We start from the raw sequence: 21676 nt of genomic DNA, 5'->3' as shown, positions 1-21676 counted from the left end.
GATGTAAGAATGTCATATGAGCCCATGAAACATTCAACTGCAAATACAAATTGTAATTTCCATGCCTGACGCCATATTCCTTGGGGTGTAAAGTGCTTGAATTGTAACCATACAGACTTGTTCTTAGTGCTTAAATCTCATTACAAGAGACGCAGTCGTCTATATTGATAAATATAATATCTGAATTAAGATGTGCAATTTGATGCCTTAATCACAATTTTCATTGCTTTTGCTTCCAGGGCAGGCGATAGTGAGTTCTGCAGGTAAATCGGGCTTCTGTAATTTCACTCTATGTACTGAGAGTTGTCAAATTTTCAACTACACGGGAAAATGTCAAACCACTACAGCACCCACCACTACGCCCAGCACACCGGAATCTACAACAACAGTAACAATAACTCCCAGCTCAACAGCAACAACAACCTGTTCCTGCAAAACCAATGGACAAATACTGTCACCTGGTAAGTGTATCAGCTATTAACAATCTGATGCAATCACAAGTCAATACAAGATACTTGGAAGCAATGCCTAATATGAATCACTATTGAATACATAATTGAATCAGATCATTGAAGTTTAGCTCCAGTCCTTTTCATAACATGGTTTTACAATAAGTAGATGTTTTGGTAAAACACTTGATCAAAGTTCAGCGAATGATTTGTTTGGAAATTACTGATCCCAACATTTCCCATGGAGGGCTGTTGTCTGCATATATTGGGGTGGAGCAGAGGTTCACCTGTTGTAAATCATTCTCCTCTTGCTATTCCCGGTTGTGAGGAAATCATTCAGCTTTCATTTTCACGTGCCATGAGCATAATGGCACATGTTTCCACCCAAGTTGCTGAGCTTTTCTTTTTGTCCTGCGTCCCATTGAACTTCCGTTACGCAACCTGGTTTCAATGGAGAGGAGTCAAGGCAACTCCAATATATAATGCATGTGCCTGGAATTTGGCATTTCCAGCAAAGGCTATAACCTCTTCCGAAGAGATTATATTTATCAGACAACTTTGTAACCCTTGAGCTTCTTCAGCTAATTCCTCTGCTTCATTCACTCACCTCACACAAACAGCTGTAGCTTGTTGTGACATTCAACCTCTCCATGTGTTCGACTGGGCAGAGAAATTATTTTGATTGTACAAGGATGACATCAGTTTCAGTCTGGGCCGCTGAATTATTCTGCTTTTTGCTTATTTTTATGTTTTGTTTTTATGGTTCCTCTGTACCACACCATTTACCCAGTATGTCAGTCACCTGCTGCGTTGTCCTGACATCTCACATTTTCACGCTATGTCTTGAGATCTATGCAAGAGTTGCTCCTGTAACTTTAATGGAAATCCACAGTATGGTGGGGCAATTTAAGGAGGGCCACTTGTCAACACAGGTGGGATTTGAAACTTGTACGTTGAGGAAAACTGAGAGCACACAACTCAAAAGAAAGTCTGCATGGTCTCAAAATTATTACTGCCAGTACAAGCGGGCCAATGTTTATTGACCAGATTGGACATTCTTCTGTGTGCATTTCTAAAGGAGGCAGAAACCCAATCAAAAGATTAACAGCAGCATTAAAATAGCAGATGTAAGAATGTCATACGAGTCCATGAAACAATTAAGTGCTAATATCAATCATAATTTCCAAGCCCGACGCCATATTCCTTGGGGTCCAAAGTGCTTGAATTGTAACCGTACCGCCTTGTTCTTAGTATTTCAATCTCTTTAATGAGGCGCAGTCATCTATATTGATAAATATAATATCTGAATTAAATGGTGCAATTTGATGCCTTATTCACAATTTTCATTGCTTTTGCTTCCAGGGCAGGCGATAGTGCATTCTGCAGGTAAATCGGGCTTCTGTAATTTCACTCTATGTACTGAGAGTTGTCAAATTTTCAACTACACGGGAAAATGTCAAACCACTACAGCACCCACCACTACGCCCAGCACACCTGAATCTACAACAACAGTAACAATAACTCCCAGCTCAACAGCAACAACAACCTGTTCCTGCAAAACCAATGGACAAATACTGTCACCTGGTAAGTGTATCAGCTATTAACAATCTAATGGAATCACAAGTCAATACGAGATACTTGGAAGCAATGCCTAATATGAATCACTATTGAATACATAATTGAATCAGATCATTGAAGTGTAGTTCCAATCCTTTCCATAACATGGTTTTAAGAGAAGTGGATGTTTTGGGAAAACACTCGGTCAAAGTTCAGCGAATGATTTCTATTGAAACTACTGATCCCTACATTTCCCATGGAGGGCCACTACATGTATTTGGGAGCAGCACAGGCTGACCTGTTATAAATCGTCCTCTTCCTGCTATTCCCATTTGTGAGGAAATCCTCCAGCTTTCACTTTCACGTGACAGGAGCAGAAAGCCACAGATTTCCACCCAAGTTGCTGAGCTCTGCTTTTTGACCCGTGTCCTATTGAAATACAGGAACCAGACCTGGTATTAATAGGGAGGAGTCAAGGCAACTCTAGTATATAATGTGCCTGCCTGAAATTGGCATTTGCAGCAAAGTCAAGAGCCTCTTACAAAGAGATTATATTTATTAGACAACTTTGTAACCATTGAGCTTCTTCGGCTAATTCCCCTGCTTCATTCACTCACACAAACAGCTGTCGCATCTAACTTCTCCATGTCTTTGTCTGGGCAGATAAATTATGTTCATTGTACAAGAATGACAGCAGTTTCAGTCTGGCACACTGAATTATTCTGCATTTTGCTCATTTTTATGCTTTGTTTTTATGGTACCTCTGTACCTCACCATTTACCCAGTATGTCAGTCACTTGCTGTGCTGTCCTGATATCTCAGATTTTCATGCCGTGTCTTGAGATCTATGCAAGAGTTGCTCCTGTAACCTCAATTGAAATCCTCAGTATGGTGGGGCAATTTAAGGAGGGCCACTTGTCAACACAGGTGGATTTGAAACTTGTACGTTGAGGAAAACTGAGAGCACACAACTCAAAAGAAAGTCTGCATGCTTTCGAAATTATTGCTGCCAGTACAAACGTGCCAATGCTTATTGACCTGATTGGACATTCTACTGTCTGTATTTCTAAAGGAGGCAGAATCCCAATCAAAAGATTAACAGCAGCATTAAAATAGCAGATGTAAGAATGTCATATGAGCCCATGAAACATTCAACTGCAAATACAAATTGTAATTTCCATGCCTGACGCCATATTCCTTGGGGTGTAAAGTGCTTGAATTGTAACCATACAGACTTGTTCTTAGTGCTTAAATCTCATTACAAGAGACGCAGTCGTCTATATTGATAAATATAATATCTGAATTAAGATGTGCAATTTGATGCCTTAATCACAATTTTCATTGCTTTTGCTTCCAGGGCAGGCGATAGTGAGTTCTGCAGGTAAATCGGGCTTCTGTAATTTCACTCTATGTACTGAGAGTTGTCAAATTTTCAACTACACGGGAAAATGTCAAACCACTACAGCACCCACCACTACGCCCAGCACACCGGAATCTACAACAACAGTAACAATAACTCCCAGCTCAACAGCAACAACAACCTGTTCCTGCAAAACCAATGGACAAATACTGTCACCTGGTAAGTGTATCAGCTATTAACAATCTGATGCAATCACAAGTCAATACAAGATACTTGGAAGCAATGCCTAATATGAATCACTATTGAATACATAATTGAATCAGATCATTGAAGTTTAGCTCCAGTCCTTTTCATAACATGGTTTTAAGAGAAGTGGATGTTTTGGGAAAACACTCGGTCAAAGTTCAGCGAATGATTTCTATTGAAACTACTGATCCCTACATTTCCCATGGAGGGCCACTACATGTATTTGGGAGCAGCATAGGCTGACCTGTTATAAATCGTCCTCGTCCTGCTATTCCCATTTGTGAGGAAATCCTCCAGCTTTCACTTTCACGTGACAGGAGCAGAAAGCCACAGATTTCCACCCAAGTTGCTGAGCTCTGCTTTTTGACCCGTGTCCTATTGAAATACAGGAACCAGACCTGGTATTAATAGGGAGGAGTCAAGGCAACTCTAGTATATAATGTGCCTGCCTGAAATTGGCATTTGCAGCAAAGTCAAGAGCCTCTTACAAAGAGATTATATTTATTAGACAACTTTGTAACCATTGAGCTTCTTCGGCTAATTCCCCTGCTTCATTCACTCACACAAACAGCTGTCGCATCTAACTTCTCCATGTCTTTGTCTGGGCAGATAAATTATGTTCATTGTACAAGGATGACAGCAGTTTCAGTCTGGCACACTGAATTATTCTGCATTTTGCTCATTTTTATGCTTTGTTTTTATGGTACCTCTGTACCTCACCATTTACCCAGTATGTCAGTCACTTGCTGTGCTGTCCTGATATCTCAGATTTTCATGCCGTGTCTTGAGATCTATGCAAGAGTTGCTCCTGTAACCTCAATTGAAATCCTCAGTATGGTGGGGCAATTTAAGGAGGGCCACTTGTCAACACAGGTGGGATTTGAAACTTGTACGTTGAGGAAAACTGAGAGCACACAACTCAAAAGAAAGTCTGCATGGTCTCAAAATTATTACTGCCAGTACAAGCGGGCCAATGTTTATTGACCAGATTGGACATTCTTCTGTGTGCATTTCTAAAGGAGGCAGAAACCCAATCAAAAGATTAACAGCAGCATTAAAATAGCAGATGTAAGAATGTCATACGAGTCCATGAAACAATTAAGTGCTAATATCAATCATAATTTCCAAGCCCGACGCCATATTCCTTGGGGTCCAAAGTGCTTGAATTGTAACCGTACCGCCTTGTTCTTAGTATTTCAATCTCTTTAATGAGGCGCAGTCATCTATATTGATAAATATAATATCTGAATTAAATGGTGCAATTTGATGCCTTATTCACAATTTTCATTGCTTTTGCTTCCAGGGCAGGCGATAGTGCATTCTGCAGGTAAATCGGGCTTCTGTAATTTCACTCTATGTACTGAGAGTTGTCAAATTTTCAACTACACGGGAAAATGTCAAACCACTACAGCACCCACCACTACGCCCAGCACACCTGAATCTACAACAACAGTAACAATAACTCCCAGCTCAACAGCAACAACAACCTGTTCCTGCAAAACCAATGGACAAATACTGTCACCTGGTAAGTGTATCAGCTATTAACAATCTAATGGAATCACAAGTCAATACGAGATACTTGGAAGCAATGCCTAATATGAATCACTATTGAATACATAATTGAATCAGATCATTGAAGTGTAGTTCCAATCCTTTCCATAACATGGTTTTAAGAGAAGTGGATGTTTTGGGAAAACACTCGGTCAAAGTTCAGCGAATGATTTCTATTGAAACTACTGATCCCTACATTTCCCATGGAGGGCCACTACATGTATTTGGGAGCAGCACAGGCTGACCTGTTATAAATCGTCCTCTTCCTGCTATTCCCATTTGTGAGGAAATCCTCCAGCTTTCACTTTCACGTGACAGGAGCAGAAAGCCACAGATTTCCACCCAAGTTGCTGAGCTCTGCTTTTTGACCCGTGTCCTATTGAAATACAGGAACCAGACCTGGTATTAATAGGGAGGAGTCAAGGCAACTCTAGTATATAATGTGCCTGCCTGAAATTGGCATTTGCAGCAAAGTCAAGAGCCTCTTACAAAGAGATTATATTTATTAGACAACTTTGTAACCATTGAGCTTCTTCGGCTAATTCCCCTGCTTCATTCACTCACACAAACAGCTGTCGCATCTAACTTCTCCATGTCTTTGTCTGGGCAGATAAATTATGTTCATTGTACAAGAATGACAGCAGTTTCAGTCTGGCACACTGAATTATTCTGCATTTTGCTCATTTTTATGCTTTGTTTTTATGGTACCTCTGTACCTCACCATTTACCCAGTATGTCAGTCACTTGCTGTGCTGTCCTGATATCTCAGATTTTCATGCCGTGTCTTGAGATCTATGCAAGAGTTGCTCCTGTAACCTCAATTGAAATCCTCAGTATGGTGGGGCAATTTAAGGAGGGCCACTTGTCAACACAGGTGGATTTGAAACTTGTACGTTGAGGAAAACTGAGAGCACACAACTCAAAAGAAAGTCTGCATGCTTTCGAAATTATTGCTGCCAGTACAAACGTGCCAATGCTTATTGACCTGATTGGACATTCTACTGTCTGTATTTCTAAAGGAGGCAGAATCCCAATCAAAAGATTAACAGCAGCATTAAAATAGCAGATGTAAGAATGTCATATGAGCCCATGAAACATTCAACTGCAAATACAAATTGTAATTTCCATGCCTGACGCCATATTCCTTGGGGTGTAAAGTGCTTGAATTGTAACCATACAGACTTGTTCTTAGTGCTTAAATCTCATTACAAGAGACGCAGTCGTCTATATTGATAAATATAATATCTGAATTAAGATGTGCAATTTGATGCCTTAATCACAATTTTCATTGCTTTTGCTTCCAGGGCAGGCGATAGTGAGTTCTGCAGGTAAATCGGGCTTCTGTAATTTCACTCTATGTACTGAGAGTTGTCAAATTTTCAACTACACGGGAAAATGTCAAACCACTACAGCACCCACCACTACGCCCAGCACACCGGAATCTACAACAACAGTAACAATAACTCCCAGCTCAACAGCAACAACAACCTGTTCCTGCAAAACCAATGGACAAATACTGTCACCTGGTAAGTGTATCAGCTATTAACAATCTGATGCAATCACAAGTCAATACAAGATACTTGGAAGCAATGCCTAATATGAATCACTATTGAATACATAATTGAATCAGATCATTGAAGTTTAGCTCCAGTCCTTTTCATAACATGGTTTTACAATAAGTAGATGTTTTGGTAAAACACTTGATCAAAGTTCAGCGAATGATTTGTTTGGAAATTACTGATCCCAACATTTCCCATGGAGGGCTGTTGTCTGCATATATTGGGGTGGAGCAGAGGTTCACCTGTTGTAAATCATTCTCCTCTTGCTATTCCCGGTTGTGAGGAAATCATTCAGCTTTCATTTTCACGTGCCATGAGCATAATGGCACATGTTTCCACCCAAGTTGCTGAGCTTTTCTTTTTGTCCTGCGTCCCATTGAACTTCCGTTACGCAACCTGGTTTCAATGGAGAGGAGTCAAGGCAACTCCAATATATAATGCATGTGCCTGGAATTTGGCATTTCCAGCAAAGGCTATAACCTCTTCCGAAGAGATTATATTTATCAGACAACTTTGTAACCCTTGAGCTTCTTCAGCTAATTCCTCTGCTTCATTCACTCACCTCACACAAACAGCTGTAGCTTGTTGTGACATTCAACCTCTCCATGTGTTCGACTGGGCAGAGAAATTATTTTGATTGTACAAGGATGACATCAGTTTCAGTCTGGGCCGCTGAATTATTCTGCTTTTTGCTTATTTTTATGTTTTGTTTTTATGGTTCCTCTGTACCACACCATTTACCCAGTATGTCAGTCACCTGCTGCGTTGTCCTGACATCTCACATTTTCACGCTATGTCTTGAGATCTATGCAAGAGTTGCTCCTGTAACTTTAATGGAAATCCACAGTATGGTGGGGCAATTTAAGGAGGGCCACTTGTCAACACAGGTGGGATTTGAAACTTGTACGTTGAGGAAAACTGAGAGCACACAACTCAAAAGAAAGTCTGCATGGTCTCAAAATTATTACTGCCAGTACAAGCGGGCCAATGTTTATTGACCAGATTGGACATTCTTCTGTGTGCATTTCTAAAGGAGGCAGAAACCCAATCAAAAGATTAACAGCAGCATTAAAATAGCAGATGTAAGAATGTCATACGAGTCCATGAAACAATTAAGTGCTAATATCAATCATAATTTCCAAGCCCGACGCCATATTCCTTGGGGTCCAAAGTGCTTGAATTGTAACCGTACCGCCTTGTTCTTAGTATTTCAATCTCTTTAATGAGGCGCAGTCATCTATATTGATAAATATAATATCTGAATTAAATGGTGCAATTTGATGCCTTATTCACAATTTTCATTGCTTTTGCTTCCAGGGCAGGCGATAGTGCATTCTGCAGGTAAATCGGGCTTCTGTAATTTCACTCTATGTACTGAGAGTTGTCAAATTTTCAACTACACGGGAAAATGTCAAACCACTACAGCACCCACCACTACGCCCAGCACACCTGAATCTACAACAACAGTAACAATAACTCCCAGCTCAACAGCAACAACAACCTGTTCCTGCAAAACCAATGGACAAATACTGTCACCTGGTAAGTGTATCAGCTATTAACAATCTGATGCAATCACAAGTCAATACGAGATACTTGGAAGCAATGCCTAATATGAATCACTATTGAATACATAATTGAATCAGATCATTGAAGTGTAGTTCCAATCCTTTCCATAACATGGTTTTAAGAGAAGTGGATGTTTTGGGAAAACACTCGGTCAAAGTTCAGCGAATGATTTCTATTGAAACTACTGATCCCTACATTTCCCATGGAGGGCCACTACATGTATTTGGGAGCAGCACAGGCTGACCTGTTATAAATCGTCCTCTTCCTGCTATTCCCATTTGTGAGGAAATCCTCCAGCTTTCACTTTCACGTGACAGGAGCAGAAAGCCACAGATTTCCACCCAAGTTGCTGAGCTCTGCTTTTTGACCCGTGTCCTATTGAAATACAGGAACCAGACCTGGTATTAATAGGGAGGAGTCAAGGCAACTCTAGTATATAATGTGCCTGCCTGAAATTGGCATTTGCAGCAAAGTCAAGAGCCTCTTACAAAGAGATTATATTTATTAGACAACTTTGTAACCATTGAGCTTCTTCGGCTAATTCCCCTGCTTCATTCACTCACACAAACAGCTGTCGCATCTAACTTCTCCATGTCTTTGTCTGGGCAGATAAATTATGTTCATTGTACAAGGATGACAGCAGTTTCAGTCTGGCACACTGAATTATTCTGCATTTTGCTCATTTTTATGCTTTGTTTTTATGGTACCTCTGTACCTCACCATTTACCCAGTATGTCAGTCACTTGCTGTGCTGTCCTGATATCTCAGATTTTCATGCCGTGTCTTGAGATCTATGCAAGAGTTGCTCCTGTAACCTCAATTGAAATCCTCAGTATGGTGGGGCAATTTAAGGAGGGCCACTTGTCAACACAGGTGGATTTGAAACTTGTACGTTGAGGAAAACTGAGAGCACACAACTCAAAAGAAAGTCTGCATGCTTTCGAAATTATTGCTGCCAGTACAAACGTGCCAATGCTTATTGACCTGATTGGACATTCTACTGTCTGTATTTCTAAAGGAGGCAGAATCCCAATCAAAAGATTAACAGCAGCATTAAAATAGCAGATGTAAGAATGTCATATGAGCCCATGAAACATTCAACTGCAAATACAAATTGTAATTTCCATGCCTGACGCCATATTCCTTGGGGTGTAAAGTGCTTGAATTGTAACCATACAGACTTGTTCTTAGTGCTTAAATCTCATTACAAGAGACGCAGTCGTCTATATTGATAAATATAATATCTGAATTAAGATGTGCAATTTGATGCCTTAATCACAATTTTCATTGCTTTTGCTTCCAGGGCAGGCGATAGTGAGTTCTGCAGGTAAATCGGGCTTCTGTAATTTCACTCTATGTACTGAGAGTTGTCAAATTTTCAACTACACGGGAAAATGTCAAACCACTACAGCACCCACCACTACGCCCAGCACACCCGAATCTACAACAACAGTAACAATAACTCCCAGCTCAACAGCAACAACAACCTGTTCCTGCAAAACCAATGGACAAATACTGTCACCTGGTAAGTGTATCAGCTATTAACAATCTGATGCAATCACAAGTCAATACAAGATACTTGGAAGCAATGCCTAATATGAATCACTATTGAATACATAATTGAATCAGATCATTGAAGTTTAGCTCCAGTCCTTTTCATAACATGGTTTTACAATAAGTAGATGTTTTGGTAAAACACTTGATCAAAGTTCAGCGAATGATTTGTTTGGAAATTACTGATCCCAACATTTCCCATGGAGGGCTGTTGTCTGCACATATTGGGGTGGAGCAGATGTTCACCTGTTGTAAATCATTCTCCTCTTGCTATTCCCGATTGTGAGGAAATCATTCAGCTTTCATTTTCACGTGCCATGAGCATAATGGCACATGTTTCCACCCAAGTTGCTGAGCTTTGCTTTTTGTCCTGCGTCCCATTGAACTTCCGTTACGCAACCTGGTTTCAATGGAGAGGAGTCAAGGCAACTCCAATATATAATGCATGTGCCTGGAATTTGGCAATTCCAGCAAAGGCTATAACCTCTTCCGAAGAGATTATATTTATCAGACAACTTTGTAACCCTTGAGCTTCTTCAGCTCATTCCTCTGCTTCATTCACTCACCTCACACAAACAGCTGTAGCTTGTTGTGACATTCAACCTCTCCATGTGTTCGACTGGGCAGAGAAATTATTTTGATTGTACAAGGATGACATCAGTTTCAGTCTGGGCCGCTGAATTATTCTGCTTTTTGCTTATTTTTATGTTTTGTTTTTATGGTTCCTCTGTACCACACCATTTACCCAGTATGTCAGTCACCTGCTGCGTTGTCCTGACATCTCACATTTTCACGCTATGTCTTGAGATCTATGCAAGAGTTGCTCCTGTAACTTCAATGGAAATCCACAGTATGGTGGGGCAATTTAAGGAGGGCCACTTGTCAACACAGGTGGGATTTGAAACTTGTACGTTGAGGAAAACTGAGAGCACACAACTCAAAAGAAAGTCTGCATGGTCTCAAAATTATTACTGCCAGTACAAGCGGGCCAATGTTTATTGACCAGATTGGACATTCTTCTGTGTGCATTTCTAAAGGAGGCAGAAACCCAATCAAAAGATTAACAGCAGCATTAAAATAGCAGATGTAAGAATGTCATACGAGTCCATGAAACAATTAAGTGCTAATATCAATCATAATTTCCAAGCCCGACGCCATATTCCTTGGGGTCCAAAGTGCTTGAATTGTAACCGTACCGCCTTGTTCTTAGTATTTCAATCTCTTTAATGAGGCGCAGTCATCTATATTGATAAATATAATATCTGAATTAAATGGTGCAATTTGATGCCTTATTCACAATTTTCATTGCTTTTGCTTCCAGGGCAGGCGATAGTGCATTCTGCAGGTAAATCGGGCTTCTGTAATTTCACTCTATGTACTGAGAGTTGTCAAATTTTCAACTACACGGGAAAATGTCAAACCACTACAGCACCCACCACTACGCCCAGCACACCTGAATCTACAACAACAGTAACAATAACTCCCAGCTCAACAGCAACAACAACCTGTTCCTGCAAAACCAATGGACAAATACTGTCACCTGGTAAGTGTATCAGCTATTAACAATCTAATGGAATCACAAGTCAATACGAGATACTTGGAAGCAATGCCTAATATGAATCACTATTGAATACATAATTGAATCAGATCATTGAAGTGTAGTTCCAATCCTTTCCATAAGTGGATGTTTTGGGAAAACACTCGGTCAAAGTTCAGCGAATGATTTCTATTGAAACTACTGATCCCTACATTTCCCATGGAGGGCCACTACATGTATTTGGGAGCAGCACAGGCTGACCTGTTATAAATCGTCCTCTTCCTGCTATTCCCATTTGTGAGGAAATCCTCCAGCTTTCACTTTCACGTGACAGGAGCAGAAAGCCACAGATTTCCACCCAAGTTGCTGAGCTCTGCTTTTTGACCCGTGTCCTATTGAAATACAGGAACCAGACCTGGTATTAATAGGGAGGAGTCAAGGCAACTCTAGTATATAATGTGCCTGCCTGAAATTGGCATTTGCAGCAAAGTCAAGAGCCTCTTACAAAGAGATTATATTTATTAGACAACTTTGTAACCATTGAGCTTCTTCGGCTAATTCCCCTGCTTCATTCACTCACACAAACAGCTGTCGCATCTAACTTCTCCATGTCTTTGTCTGGGCAGATAAATTATGTTCATTGTACAAGGATGACAGCAGTTTCAGTCTGGCACACTGAATTATTCTGCATTTTGCTCATTTTTATGCTTTGTTTTTATGGTACCTCTGTACCTCACCATTTACCCAGTATGTCAGTCACTTGCTGTGCTGTCCTGATATCTCAGATTTTCATGCCGTGTCTTGAGATCTATGCAAGAGTTGCTCCTGTAACCTCAATTGAAATCCTCAGTATGGTGGGGCAATTTAAGGAGGGCCACTTGTCAACACAGGTGGATTTGAAACTTGTACGTTGAGGAAAACTGAGAGCACACAACTCAAAAGAAAGTCTGCATGCTTTCGAAATTATTGCTGCCAGTACAAGCGTGCCAATGCTTATTGACCTGATTGGACATTCTACTGTCTGTATTTCTAAAGGAGGCAGAATCCCAATCAAAAGATTAACAGCAGCATTAAAATAGCAGATGTAAGAATGTCATATGAGCCCATGAAACATTCAACTGCAAATACAAATTGTAATTTCCATGCCTGACGCCATATTCCTTGGGGTGTAAAGTGCTTGAATTGTAACCATACAGACTTGTTCTTAGTGCTTAAATCTCATTACAAGAGACGCAGTCGTCTATATTGATAAATATAATATCTGAATTAAGATGTGCAATTTGATGCCTTAATCACAATTTTCATTGCTTTTGCTTCCAGGGCAGGCGATAGTGAGTTCTGCAGGTAAATCGGGCTTCTGTAATTTCACTCTATGTACTGAGAGTTGTCAGATTTTCAGCTACACGGGAAAATGTCAAACCACTACAGCACCCACCACTACGCCCAGCACACCCGAATCTACAACAACAGTAACAATAACTCCCAGCTCAACAGCAACAACAACCTGTTCCTGCAAAACCAATGGACAAATACTGTCACCTGGTAAGTGTATCAGCTATTAACAATCTGATGCAATCACAAGTCAATACAAGATACTTGGAAGCAATGCCTAATATGAATCACTATTGAATACATAATTGAATCAGATCATTGAAGTTTAGCTCCAGTCCTTTTCATAACATGGTTTTACAATAAGTAGATGTTTTGGTAAAACACTTGATCAAAGTTCAGCGAATGATTTGTTTGGAAATTACTGATCCCAACATTTCCCATGGAGGGCTGTTGTCTGCATATATTGGGGTGGAGCAGAGGTTCACCTGTTGTAAATCATTCTCCTCTTGCTATTCCCGATTGTGAGGAAATCATTCAGCTTTCATTTTCACGTGCCATGAGCATAATGGCACATGTTTCCACCCAAGTTGCTGAGCTTTGCTTTTTGTCCTGCGTCCCATTGAACTTCCGTTACGCAACCTGGTTTCAATGGAGAGGAGTCAAGGCAACTCCAATATATAATGCATGTGCCTGGAATTTGGCATTTCCAGCAAAGGCTATAACCTCTTCCGAAGAGATTATATTTATCAGACAACTTTGTAACCCTTGAGCTTCTTCAGCTAATTCCTCTGCTTCATTCACTCACCTCACACAAACAGCTGTAGCTTGTTGTGACATTCAACCTCTCCATGTGTTCGACTGGGCAGAGAAATTATTTTGATTGTACAAGGATGACATCAGTTTCAGTCTGGGCCGCTGAATTATTCTGCTTTTTGCTTATTTTTATGTTTTGTTTTTATGGTTCCTCTGTACCACACCATTTACCCAGTATGTCAGTCACCTGCTGCGTTGTCCTGACATCTCACATTTTCACGCTATGTCTTGAGATCTATGCAAGAGTTGCTCCTGTAACTTTAATGGAAATCCACAGTATGGTGGGGCAATTTAAGGAGGGCCACTTGTCAACACAGGTGGGATTTGAAACTTGTACGTTGAGGAAAACTGAGAGCACACAACTCAAAAGAAAGTCTGCATGGTCTCAAAATTATTACTGCCAGTACAAGCAGGCCAATGTTTATTGACCAGATTGGACATTCTTCTGTGTGCATTTCTAAAGGAGGCAGAAACCCAATCAAAAGATTAACAGCAGCATTAAAATAGCAGATGTAAGAATGTCATACGAGTCCATGAAACAATTAAGTGCTAATATCAATCATAATTTCCAAGCCCGACGCCATATTCCTTGGGGTCCAAAGTGCTTGAATTGTAACCGTACCGCCTTGTTCTTAGTATTTCAATCTCTTTAATGAGGCGCAGTCATCTATATTGATAAATATAATATCTGAATTAAATGGTGCAATTTGATGCCTTATTCACAATTTTCATTGCTTTTGCTTCCAGGGCAGGCGATAGTGCATTCTGCAGGTAAATCGGGTTTCTGTAATTTCACTCTATGTACTGAGAGTTGTCAAATTTTCAACTACACGGGAAAATGTCAAACCACTACAGCACCCACCACTACGCCCAGCACACCTGAATCTACAACAACAGTAACAATAACTCCCAGCTCAACAGCAACAACAACCTGTTCCTGCAAAACCAATGGACAAATACTGTCACCTGGTAAGTGTATCAGCTATTAACAATCTAATGGAATCACAAGTCAATACGAGATACTTGGAAGCAATGCCTAATATGAATCACTATTGAATACATAATTGAATCAGATCATTGAAGTGTAGTTCCAATCCTTTCCATCAGTGGATGTTTTGGGAAAACACTCGGTCAAAGTTCAGCGAATGATTTCTATTGAAACTACTGATCCCTACATTTCCCATGGAGGGCCACTACATGTATTTGGGAGCAGCACAGGCTGACCTGTTATAAATCGTCCTCTTCCTGCTATTCCCATTTGTGAGGAAATCCTCCAGCTTTCACTTTCACGTGACAGGAGCAGAAAGCCACAGATTTCCACCCAAGTTGCTGAGCTCTGCTTTTTGACCCGTGTCCTATTGAAATACAGGAACCAGACCTGGTATTAATAGGGAGGAGTCAAGGCAACTCTAGTATATAATGTGCCTGCCTGAAATTGGCATTTGCAGCAAAGTCAAGAGCCTCTTACAAAGAGATTATATTTATTAGACAACTTTGTAACCATTGAGCTTCTTCGGCTAATTCCCCTGCTTCATTCACTCACACAAACAGCTGTCGCATCTAACTTCTCCATGTCTTTGTCTGGGCAGATAAATTATGTTCATTGTACAAGGATGACAGCAGTTTCAGTCTGGCACACTGAATTATTCTGCATTTTGCTCATTTTTATGCTTTGTTTTTATGGTACCTCTGTACCTCACCATTTACCCAGTATGTCAGTCACTTGCTGTGCTGTCCTGATATCTCAGATTTTCATGCCGTGTCTTGAGATCTATGCAAGAGTTGCTCCTGTAACCTCAATTGAAATCCTCAGTATGGTGGGGCAATTTAAGGAGGGCCACTTGTCAACACAGGTGGATTTGAAACTTGTACGTTGAGGAAAACTGAGAGCACACAACTCAAAAGAAAGTCTGCATGCTTTCGAAATTATTGCTGCCAGTACAAGCGTGCCAATGCTTATTGACCTGATTGGACATTCTACTGTCTGTATTTCTAAAGGAGGCAGAATCCCAATCAAAAGATTAACAGCAGCATTAAAATAGCAGATGTAAGAATGTCATATGAGCCCATGAAACATTCAACTGCAAATACAAATTGTAATTTCCATGCCTGACGCCATATTCCTTGGGGTGTAAAGTGCTTGAATTGTAACCATACAGACTTGTTCTGAGTGCTTAAATCTCATTACAAGAGACGCAGTCGTCTATATTGATAAATATAATATCTGAATTAAGATGTGCAATTTGATGCCTTAATCACAATTTTCATTGCTTTTGCTTCCAGGGCAGGCGATAGTGCATTCTGCAGGTAAATCGGGCTTCTGTAATTTCACTCTATGTACTGAGAGTTGTCAAATTTTCAACTACACGGGAAAATGTCAAACCACTACAGCACCCACCACTACGCCCAGCACACCCGAATCTACAACAACAGTAACAATAACTCCCAGCTCAACAGCAACAACAACCTGTTCCTGCAAAACCAATGGACAAATACTGTCACCTGGTAAGTGTATCAGCTATTAACAATCTGATGCAATCACAAGTCAATACAAGATACTTGGAAGCAATGCCTAATATGAATCACTATTGAATACATAATTGAATCAGATCATTGAAGTTTAGCTCCAGTCCTTTTCATAACATGGTTTTACAATAAGTAGATGTTTTGGTAAAACACTTGATCAAAGTTCAGCGAATGATTTGTTTGGAAATTACTGATCCCAACATTTCCCATGGAGGGCTGTTGTCTGCATATATTGGGGTGGAGCAGAGGTTCACCTGTTGTAAATCATTCTCCTCTTGCTATTCCCGGTTGTGAGGAAATCATTCAGCTTTCATTTTCACGTGCCATGAGCATAATGGCACATGTTTCCACCCAAGTTGCTGAGCTTTGCTTTTTGTCCTGCGTCCCATTGAACTTCCGTTACGCAACCTGGTTTCAATGGAGAGGAGTCAAGGCAACTCCAATATATAATGCATGTGCCTGGAATTTGGCATTTCCAGCAAAGGCTATAACCTCTTCCGAAGAGATTATATTTATCAGACAACTTTGTAACCCTTGAGCTTCTTCAGCTAATTCCTCTGCTTCATTCACTCACCTCACACAAACAGCTGTAGCTTGTTGTGACATTCAACCTCTCCATGTGTTCGACTGGGCAGAGAAATTATTTTGATTGTACAAGGATGACATCAGTTTCAGTCTGGGCCGCTGAATTATTCTGCTTTTTGCTTATTTTTATGTTTTGTTTTTATGGTTCCTCTGTACCACACCATTTACCCAGTATGTCAGTCACCTGCTGCGTTGTCCTGACATCTCACATTTTCACGCTATGTCTTGAGATCTATGCAAGAGTTGCTCCTGTAACTTTAATGGAAATCCACAGTATGGTGGGGCAATTTAAGGAGGGCCACTTGTCAACACAGGTGGGATTTGAAACTTGTACGTTGAGGAAAACTGAGAGCACACAACTCAAAAGAAAGTCTGCATGGTCTCAAAATTATTACTGCCAGTACAAGCGGGCCAATGTTTATTGACCAGATTGGACATTCTTCTGTGTGCATTTCTAAAGGAGGCAGAAACCCAATCAAAAGATTAACAGCAGCATTAAAATAGCAGATGTAAGAATGTCATACGAGTCCATGAAACAATTAAGTGCTAATATCAATCATAATTTCCAAGCCCGACGCCATATTCCTTGGGGTCCAAAGTGCTTGAATTGTAACCGTACCGCCTTGTTCTTAGTATTTCAATCTCTTTAATGAGGCGCAGTCATCTATATTGATAAATATAATATCTGAATTAAATGGTGCAATTTGATGCCTTATTCACAATTTTCATTGCTTTTGCTTCCAGGGCAGGCGATAGTGCATTCTGCAGGTAAATCGGGCTTCTGTAATTTCACTCTATGTACTGAGAGTTGTCAAATTTTCAACTACACGGGAAAATGTCAAACCACTACAGCACCCACCACTACGCCCAGCACACCTGAATCTACAACAACAGTAACAATAACTCCCAGCTCAACAGCAACAACAACCTGTTCCTGCAAAACCAATGGACAAATACTGTCACCTGGTAAGTGTATCAGCTATTAACAATCTAATGGAATCACAAGTCAATACGAGATACTTGGAAGCAATGCCTAATATGAATCACTATTGAATACATAATTGAATCAGATCATTGAAGTGTAGTTCCAATCCTTTCCATAAGTGGATGTTTTGGGAAAACACTCGGTCAAAGTTCAGCGAATGATTTCTATTGAAACTACTGATCCCTACATTTCCCATGGAGGGCCACTACATGTATTTGGGAGCAGCACAGGCTGACCTGTTATAAATCGTCCTCTTCCTGCTATTCCCATTTGTGAGGAAATCCTCCAGCTTTCACTTTCACGTGACAGGAGCAGAAAGCCACAGATTTCCACCCAAGTTGCTGAGCTCTGCTTTTTGACCCGTGTCCTATTGAAATACAGGAACCAGACCTGGTATTAATAGGGAGGAGTCAAGGCAACTCTAGTATATAATGTGCCTGCCTGAAATTGGCATTTGCAGCAAAGTCAAGAGCCTCTTACAAAGAGATTATATTTATTAGACAACTTTGTAACCATTGAGCTTCTTCGGCTAATTCCCCTGCTTCATTCACTCACACAAACAGCTGTCGCATCTAACTTCTCCATGTCTTTGTCTGGGCAGATAAATTATGTTCATTGTACAAGGATGACAGCAGTTTCAGTCTGGCACACTGAATTATTCTGCATTTTGCTCATTTTTATGCTTTGTTTTTATGGTACCTCTGTACCTCACCATTTACCCAGTATGTCAGTCACTTGCTGTGCTGTCCTGATATCTCAGATTTTCATGCCGTGTCTTGAGATCTATGCAAGAGTTGCTCCTGTAACCTCAATTGAAATCCTCAGTATGGTGGGGCAATTTAAGGAGGGCCACTTGTCAACACAGGTGGATTTGAAACTTGTACGTTGAGGAAAACTGAGAGCACACAACTCAAAAGAAAGTCTGCATGCTTTCGAAATTATTGCTGCCAGTACAAGCGTGCCAATGCTTATTGACCTGATTGGACATTCTACTGTCTGTATTTCTAAAGGAGGCAGAATCCCAATCAAAAGATTAACAGCAGCATTAAAATAGCAGATGTAAGAATGTCATATGAGCCCATGAAACATTCAACTGCAAATACAAATTGTAATTTCCATGCCTGACGCCATATTCCTTGGGGTGTAAAGTGCTTGAATTATAACCATACAGACTTGTTCTTAGTGCTTAAATCTCATTACAAGAGACGCAGTCGTCTATATTGATAAATATAATATCTGAATTAAGATGTGCAATTTGATGCCTTAATCACAATTTTCATTGCTTTTGCTTCCAGGGCAGGCGATAGTGAGTTCTGCAGGTAAATCGGGCTTCTGTAATTTCACTCTATGTACTGAGAGTTGTCAAATTTTCAACTACACGGGAAAATGTCAAACCACTACAGCACCCACCACTACGCCCAGCACACCCGAATCTACAACAACAGTAACAATAACTCCCAGCTCAACAGCAACAACAACCTGTTCCTGCAAAACCAATGGACAAATACTGTCACCTGGTAAGTGTATCAGCTATTAACAATCTGATGCAATCACAAGTCAATACAAGATACTTGGAAGCAATGCCTAATATGAATCACTATTGAATACATAATTGAATCAGATCACTGAAGTTTAGCTCCAGTCCTTTTCATAACATGGTTTTACAATAAGTAGATGTTTTGGTAAAACACTTGATCAAAGTTCAGCGAATGATTTGTTTGGAAATTACTGATCCCAACATTTCCCATGGAGGGCTGTTGTCTGCATATATTGGGGTGGAGCAGAGGTTCACCTGTTGTAAATCATTCTCCTCTTGCTATTCCCGGTTGTGAGGAAATCATTCAGCTTTCATTTTCACGTGCCATGAGCATAATGGCACATGTTTCCACCCAAGTTGCTGAGCTTTGCTTTTTGTCCTGCGTCCCATTGAACTTCCGTTACGCAACCTGGTTTCAATGGAGAGGAGTCAAGGCAACTCCAATATATAATGCATGTGCCTGGAATTTGGCATTTCCAGCAAAGGCTATAACCTCTTCCGAAGAGATTATATTTATCAGACAACTTTGTAACCCTTGAGCTTCTTCAGCTAATTCCTCTGCTTCATTCACTCACCTCACACAAACAGCTGTAGCTTGTTGTGACATTCAACCTCTCCATGTGTTCGACTGGGCAGAGAAATTATTTTGATTGTACAAGGATGACATCAGTTTCAGTCTGGGCCGCTGAATTATTCTGCTTTTTGCTTATTTTTATGTTTTGTTTTTATGGTTCCTCTGTACCACACCATTTACCCAGTATGTCAGTCACCTGCTGCGTTGTCCTGACATCTCACATTTTCACGCTATGTCTTGAGATCTATGCAAGAGTTGCTCCTGTAACTTTAATGGAAATCCACAGTATGGTGGGGCAATTTAAGGAGGGCCACTTGTCAACACAGGTGGGATTTGAAACTTGTACGTTGAGGAAAACTGAGAGCACACAACTCAAAAGAAAGTCTGCATGGTCTCAAAATTATTACTGCCAGTACAAGCGGGCCAATGTTTATTGACCAGATTGGACATTCTTCTGTGTGCATTTCTAAAGGAGGCAGAAACCCAATCAAAAGATTAACAGCAGCATTAAAATAGCAGATGTAAGAATGTCATACGAGTCCATGAAACAATTAAGTGCTAATATCAATCATAATTTCCAAGCCCGACGCCATATTCCTTGGGGTCCAAAGTGCTTGAATTGTAACCGTACCGCCTTGTTCTTAGTATTTCAATCTCTTTAATGAGGCGCAGTCATCTATATTGATAAATATAATATCTGAATTAAATGGTGCAATTTGATGCCTTATTCACAATTTTCATTGCTTTTGCTTCCAGGGCAGGCGATAGTGCATTCTGCAGGTAAATCGGGCTTCTGTAATTTCACTCTATGTACTGAGAGTTGTCAAATTTTCAACTACACGGGAAAATGTCAAACCACTACAGCACCCACCACTACGCCCAGCACACCTGAATCTACAACAACAGTAACAATAACTCCCAGCTCAACAGCAACAACAACCTGTTCCTGCAAAACCAATGGACAAATACTGTCACCTGGTAAGTGTATCAGCTATTAACAATCTAATGGAATCACAAGTCAATACGAGATACTTGGAAGCAATGCCTAATATGAATCACTATTGAATACATAATTGAATCAGATCATTGAAGTGTAGTTCCAATCCTTTCCATAAGTGGATGTTTTGGGAAAACACTCGGTCAAAGTTCAGCGAATGATTTCTATTGAAACTACTGATCCCTACATTTCCCATGGAGGGCCACTACATGTATTTGGGAGCAGCACAGGCTGACCTGTTATAAATCGTCCTCTTCCTGCTATTCCCATTTGTGAGGAAATCCTCCAGCTTTCACTTTCACGTGACAGGAGCAGAAAGCCACAGATTTCCACCCAAGTTGCTGAGCTCTGCTTTTTGACCCGTGTCCTATTGAAATACAGGAACCAGACCTGGTATTAATAGGGAGGAGTCAAGGCAACTCTAGAATATAATGTGCCTGCCTGAAATTGGCATTTGCAGCAAAGTCAAGAGCCTCTTACAAAGAGATTATATTTATTAGACAACTTTGTAACCATTGAGCTTCTTCGGCTAATTCCCCTGCTTCATTCACTCACACAAACAGCTGTCGCATCTAACTTCTCCATGTCTTTGTCTGGGCAGATAAATTATGTTCATTGTACAAGGATGACAGCAGTTTCAGTCTGGCACACTGAATTATTCTGCATTTTGCTCATTTTTATGCTTTGTTTTTATGGTACCTCTGTACCTCACCATTTACCCAGTATGTCAGTCACTTGCTGTGCTGTCCTGATATCTCAGATTTTCATGCCGTGTCTTGAGATCTATGCAAGAGTTGCTCCTGTAACCTCAATTGAAATCCTCAGTATGGTGGGGCAATTTAAGGAGGGCCACTTGTCAACACAGGTGGATTTGAAACTTGTACGTTGAGGAAAACTGAGAGCACACAACTCAAAAGAAAGTCTGCATGCTTTCGAAATTATTGCTGC

General features: G+C 40.5%; 1 protein-coding gene across 1 annotated transcript in view; it reads left to right on the top strand.

The window, feature by feature from the left end:
• LOC137307996 (mucin-2-like) overlaps positions 1 to 21382 on the top strand; it is a 31977-nt gene extending 10595 nt beyond the window's left edge. Inside the window, exons 9-23 of the mRNA XM_067976966.1 lie at positions 240 to 461; positions 1812 to 2033; positions 3364 to 3585; positions 4916 to 5137; positions 6468 to 6689; positions 8040 to 8261; positions 9592 to 9813; positions 11164 to 11385; positions 12700 to 12921; positions 14272 to 14493; positions 15808 to 16029; positions 17380 to 17601; positions 18916 to 19137; positions 20488 to 20709; positions 21330 to 21382. Of these exons, the coding sequence (XP_067833067.1) occupies positions 240 to 461; positions 1812 to 2033; positions 3364 to 3585; positions 4916 to 5137; positions 6468 to 6689; positions 8040 to 8261; positions 9592 to 9813; positions 11164 to 11385; positions 12700 to 12921; positions 14272 to 14493; positions 15808 to 16029; positions 17380 to 17601; positions 18916 to 19137; positions 20488 to 20709; positions 21330 to 21382 (3161 nt within the window). The remainder of the gene's footprint in view (positions 1 to 239; positions 462 to 1811; positions 2034 to 3363; positions 3586 to 4915; positions 5138 to 6467; positions 6690 to 8039; positions 8262 to 9591; positions 9814 to 11163; positions 11386 to 12699; positions 12922 to 14271; positions 14494 to 15807; positions 16030 to 17379; positions 17602 to 18915; positions 19138 to 20487; positions 20710 to 21329) is intronic.
• Positions 21383 to 21676: the final 294 nt, after the last annotated feature.

This window comes from Heptranchias perlo, unplaced genomic scaffold, assembly GCF_035084215.1.
Source record: "Heptranchias perlo isolate sHepPer1 unplaced genomic scaffold, sHepPer1.hap1 HAP1_SCAFFOLD_117, whole genome shotgun sequence".
In the NCBI taxonomy this organism is placed as follows: Eukaryota; Metazoa; Chordata; class Chondrichthyes; order Hexanchiformes; family Hexanchidae; genus Heptranchias; species Heptranchias perlo.
The sequence above is the reverse complement of the archived record's forward strand: the minus strand, read 5'-3'. Positions and strand labels throughout refer to the sequence as shown.